Here is a 5,990-nt window from a genome sequence, read left to right as displayed (position 1 = left end):
GAGAAAATTATCAACTTTTATTCATATTGAGTAAACTTCGTTAAAAGTGTTGACAAGAGTATTTCTCCATTTGCTATAGCTTAAAGGGGTATTTATACCTCACCACTGAGAATTCAATCATGTGATTTTCCCTCAATAAGAGTTACAGATGTGTGAACTAAGCACAAGGTGCTTAGCAACAACTATTATTATTATTATCATTATTATTATTATTATTTGAAAATTTTATTTGCACAATTTGAAATATATATATATATACACACACACACTCTTATAGTCTTATCACATAATATGCAATATAATTCATCATTTCAAAACTAATAATTGGTCATTATATCGAAACATAATATACAAAATGGGAGCACATATGTATAGGCATTCCAGATGGCTGCTAATTCTTCCTCTATAGATTTGGACTAGGATGCAACATAATTGTTTTTAAATGACACTTTTTGTTTCTAAATTAGAAGGAAATAATATTTTTTATTCTTTTTTTTAGTACATATCCCTCCTCTTATCCTTCACGCAGCTTTTATAATAACATGATGAGTAGTGTAGGCTTCCAACAATCAATGGGGTTTTCAATGTGTTTTAATGGCATTTATGGGTGATAATGGGGTTTAATGAGATTTATGGGTGATAATGGGGTTTAATGAGATTTATAGGAGCAGGCAAGGATAAATGTAAATATATGCGGATTTGGCAGATAGGCCGATTGAAAACTAAAACAGTTGTTATGCCATGGATCCGAGTCCACCTTGCAAGGTGAACTTAGATCAATGTTCATAATTTTAGAACTTTATGTTAATAATTTTTTAACTATATATTCATAATTTTAGAACTCTATATTCAATAGTATAACACAATTTTTGAATCTATATAACAAAATTGTGAATATAGAGTTAAAAAATAGTGAATATTTAGTAATGTAATTTTATATATTAAGATTTAAAATTGTGAACATACTGTTCTAAAATCGTTAATATAAAATTTTAAAATTATGAATATAAATTTTTAAATTATGAGCATGAACCTAAGTTCATCTTGCAAAATAGACCCAGCTCAATAGCATAATTTATTAAACTAAAAAAGGTTAAACTTTTACACACAAGCAATAAAATACTTTTCACGCAATCTTTTTACTCGAAGCTCTGAGTTTGCTCAGTTGCTGTGTACTCTTTCACTTCGACCATGGAGGCCTGTGTCTATGGACACCTCAAATCTCAGCCGCCATGGCTTCTCGTGCTACTTGTTCTCGGTTTCTTGAAGCTCCTCGCCTTGTCTGTAAGCCTTCTCAAATGGGTCGGTGCCAACTTTCTCCGGCCGGCCAAGAATCTGAAGAATTACGGCTCCTGGGCGCTGGTAACGGGAGCTACCGACGGGATCGGAAAAGGGTTTGCGTTTCAGTTAGCTCGGAAAGGGCTGAATTTAGTTCTGGTGGGCCGGAACCCGGAGAAGCTGAAAGATGTTTCGGATTCGATAGAGGCCAAGTACGGGCAGACCCGAATCAAGAGTGTGGTGGTGGATTTCTCCGGCGATTTGGACGGCGGCGTTCGGAGAATCCGAGAGGCGATTGAGGGGATAGATGTGGGAGTTTTGATTAACAACGTCGGCGTTTCTTATCCGTACGCCAGGTTTTTTCATGAGGTGGATGATAGGCTTTTGGCTGATCTGATTAAAGTGAACGTGGAAGGGACTACGAAGGTTACTCAGGCGGTTTTGCCGGCGATGCTCCGGCGGAAGAGAGGGGCGATTGTCAATATTGGCTCCGGTATCGCCATTGCCATCCCTTCAGCTCCCCTTCATGCAGTTTATGCCGCCACCAAAGCGTAAGCTAGCTCTATATATACACACTCTTTATAGCATTATATATATCACTCTTCCTTCATGCATCCATTTACGTGGAAAAAAAAAATCAATAGGTAATTAGCCCCTTAAACTTTTATGAGTTGTAATTAACTAATTAACTACATCAATATGTTATTTTTGCACATCAAAATTTAAAAATTAGTAATAATATGTAATGGTCATTAGAGTTCATGCCACGTTTCAACTAGTTTCGAGGATTAAAAAATAAAATTGATGACGACAGCCCGTGAAGTGACCAACAACCATTTGCCAATCGTGAATTTTTGTCCCCCGGGAGCTGGTCGGATCGGAACATCACTAGAACCTAATGGCTTGCTATTAGAGATCACAGATTTTTTGGTGAGTTTTGTATAAAGTTGAGGGGTATATTTGACTTTTTTTGAGTGATGAGAGAAATCTCAGTCACTATTTAGAGTGTAAGCATGGTAAATCTTGTCTTCTAATTCTAATTGACGAAAAAATGATAAATCAATCTAAGTTGTTCGTAATTGATTAATAGGTTTCACCAAAACCTTACATCTCCCCTTTGATTTCATGTAATTTTTTGCCAACCCATTGTCTATGCAATTAAAGGATTTCTTTGTTTTACTTTCAGATACATTCATCAATTTTCAAGATGCCTTTATGTGGAGTACGGCAAAAGTGGGATTGATGTGCAATGTCATGTATTGTTCAACTTTCAATAAAAATTGTTTAGAGTTAATTCCACCATTGATCCCTTGTTTTTGGTGACAATTTCAAATTCAGTTCAGACTATTGTTTTTATCATTTAACATTCCAAACTATTATTTTCTGGACACTTTTAGTCATTCTCATGACTTGTCCTATTTTTAGTAAGGGCAATTTTGTCTTTTCATATATGTCTTTTGTTATTTTTTCGGTTTCAACCAATTTATTTGGTTTAGGACTTTACGTAACCTCTTATTTTTAGTAACTATATTTTTCAACTGGTTTTTAGTAAAGTTCTAAACCAATTAAACCGGTTGAAACCGGAAAAATAACAAAAGAAAAATATGAAGAGACAAAAATACCCTTTCTAAAAAGAGGAAAAGTAATGAGAAGGACTAAAAATGTCAAAAAAAATAGTCTGGGATGTTAAATGACAAAAATGAAAGTCTATGACTAAATTTGGAATTGCCACCAAAGATAAGGGACCATTGGTGGAATTAACTCAAATTGTTTATTAGTCTTTTTAATTTCAACTGATTTACCCTGTGCACATCAAATAGTACAGTAACTATCCAGGTTTCTGTTGTCACTCAAAAAAAAAAAGTGTAAACACTTCTAATTTGATTTTGACACCGATGAAAATATAATTTGAGATAGATCATCATATCAAAATACCAACGTGCATTATGTTTTGCAGGTACCATTATATGTGGCAACCAAAATGATATCAATCAGGAAATCATCATTCTTTATTGCATCAACAGATGACTATGCTGAGGCAGCATTGCGGTGGATAGGTTATGAAGCAAGGTGCACCCCATTTTGGCCCCATTCTCTGCAATGGGCTTTGGTCTCTTTCTTCCCCGAGTTTGCAGTTGATGCCTGGCGACTTAGGGTTTGCCTGGGAATCAGGAACAAGGGAAAGCTCAAGGATTCCGGCCAGGAAGAAGCAGCAACTGATTTGATGATGCAAAAATTAAATTAATACCACTTGAATGAACAAAACTCCCTGATATATAATAGTTTTAATATTATTGAATATAATCTAAAAATAATCCTATGAAGTATATTTGTAAGTATTTGAGTAATTTTAGTGACGGTGTGTTGTGTTATGGAATAATTGGAGTAATACCAATGGATTTTTACCTTTTTTTTTTTTTACTTAATCCTCTGACAGGGATTAATATGTTTTTATTGATCCATAAAAGTACGCTAGGGTTTTATTTTGTTTTTTTTTTCTAATAAAATTAAGATACGCGGAAACGGAAAGTCTTACTTCTTACAAGTATACTTATCATTTTATAAATATTGCATTATTGACTATGTTTGAGAGGTCATATTGTAGCAAGAATAATCCTATATTGATATGTAATGTAAATTTTACTTTATTTTAAACTTTTGGTTGACAAGATTACATGCATTGATTGATTAAAAAATGATTGTTTTTATTAAGTTCTCTTTCTTTGTCCAATAGAGTACAGATATAATTATCATTTTCTTTGGACAAACCGAGCAATAATGGTTGTGTGCATGGCGTTTAAATATGAAAGATATGGTGTTAAGAACTTTATTCACGGTCATTTTAAGATGGCTTTTATGTGAAATTTGGAGTTACGTTGATGGTGCAATTTTTAACCGAAAAGCAAACCATAATTATGATTAGGTCCAGTCTAGAAAAAAAATTCTCTTATTACTTGATGTCAAAGATTTATTTCGTGTGTTTTCAAATGCGTTTATCTCTTTTATGTTTATGTCTTTTAATTTGTTAAATGATCAACGAAGACTACCCATTTGTTAGGGAATACGATTCTTTGATTGGTTGTAGGGAATTAATGGTTTTACCACCCTTCTTCGTTCATTTGTATAGTAATGTGTTATCTAATATTTAATATGTATATATTATTATTATTATTGAAGAAGATAAGAAAATATATGGTAGTAACAATAGTGGAAAAGATTACGGATGTTATAACGGTAGGGGTATATTTGTCCAAAATATTATGTAGTACAACTTTTATAGCATAATGTACAGAAAAAACGGACATAAATGAGGGGTATAACCTCCATTCACATTTATTATGTTTTTAGATATATATATATATATATATATATATATATATATATATATATATATATATATATATATATATATATATATATATATATGTATGTATGTATATATACTATCATTGTGGTGGGAACATTCCCCACTACAAAAAAAAAAATAAAAATCTTTATTCCTTTGTTTCTTCTTCCTTTATTCTTTTGACTTCTTCTTTTATTCTTCCCGCCTGCAAATTGCATGATATGCCAACCATCTTTTGTCTTTCTTATCCTTAATTCTTTTCTCCTCTTCTTTCACTCTCTTCTTTCTTATCCTTAATTGGAGTAATACCAATGGATTCTTACTTTTTTTTTTTTTTTTACTTAATTCTCTGACAGGGATTAATATGTTTTTATTGATCCATAAAAGTACGCTAGGGTTTTGTTTTGTTTTTTTTTCTAATAAAATTAAGATACGCGGAAACGGAAAGTCTTACTTCTTACAAGTATACTTATCATTTTATGAATATTGCATTATTGACTATGTTTGAGAGGTCATATTGTAGCAAGAATAATCCTATATTGATATGTAATGTAAATTTTACTTTATTTTAAACTTTTGGTTGACAAGATTACATGCATTGATTGATTAAAAAATTATTGTTTTTATTAAGTTCTCTTTCTTTGTCCAATAGAGTACAGATATGAATGTAACAAGAGTTTTTACTTGAAATATAATTATCATTTTCTTTGGACAAACCGAGCAATAATGGTTGTGTGCATGGCGTTTAAATATGAAAGATATGGTGTTAAGAACTTTATTCACGGTCATTTTAAGATGGCTTTTATGTGAAATTTGGAATTACGTTGATGGTGCAATTTTTAACCGAAAAGCAAACCATAATTATGATTAGGTCCAGTCTGGAAAAAAAATTCTCTTATTACTTGATGTCAAAGATTTACTTCGTGTGTTTTCAAATGCGTTTATCTCTTTTGTGTTTATGTCTTTTAATTTGTTAAATGATCAACGAAGACTACCCATTTGTTAGGGAATACGATTCTTTGATTGGTTGTAGGGAATTAATGGTTTTACCACCCTTCTTCGTTCATTTGTATAGTAATGTGTTATCTAATATTTAATGTGTATATATTATTATTATTATTGAAGAAGATAAGAAAATATATGTAGTAACAATAGTGGAAAAGATAACGGATGTTATAACAGTATGAGTATATTTGTCCAAAATATTATGTAGTACAACTTTTATAGCATAATGTACAGAAAAAACGGACATAAATGAGGGGTATAACCTCCATTCACATTTATTATGTTTTTAGATATATATATATATATATATATATATATATATATATATATATATATATATATATATATATATATATATATA

General features: G+C 31.4%; 1 protein-coding gene across 1 annotated transcript; it reads left to right on the top strand.

Moving 5' to 3' along the window:
- The first annotated feature begins 1,109 nt into the window (after window positions 1-1,109).
- LOC116001834 (very-long-chain 3-oxoacyl-CoA reductase 1-like) lies at window positions 1,110-3,678 on the top strand. The gene is made up of 3 exons (XM_031241784.1): window positions 1,110-1,829; window positions 2,465-2,534; window positions 3,236-3,678. Exons 1-3 carry the CDS (start codon window positions 1,192-1,194, stop codon window positions 3,521-3,523), a joined length of 996 nt encoding a protein of 331 aa, XP_031097644.1. The 5' UTR covers window positions 1,110-1,191; the 3' UTR covers window positions 3,524-3,678.
- Window positions 3,679-5,990: the final 2,312 nt, after the last annotated feature.

The sequence above is a fragment of the Ipomoea triloba genome, chromosome 13, assembly GCF_003576645.1.
Source record: "Ipomoea triloba cultivar NCNSP0323 chromosome 13, ASM357664v1".
In the NCBI taxonomy this organism is placed as follows: Eukaryota; Viridiplantae; Streptophyta; class Magnoliopsida; order Solanales; family Convolvulaceae; genus Ipomoea; species Ipomoea triloba.
This window is presented reverse-complemented; position numbering and strand designations above follow the sequence as displayed.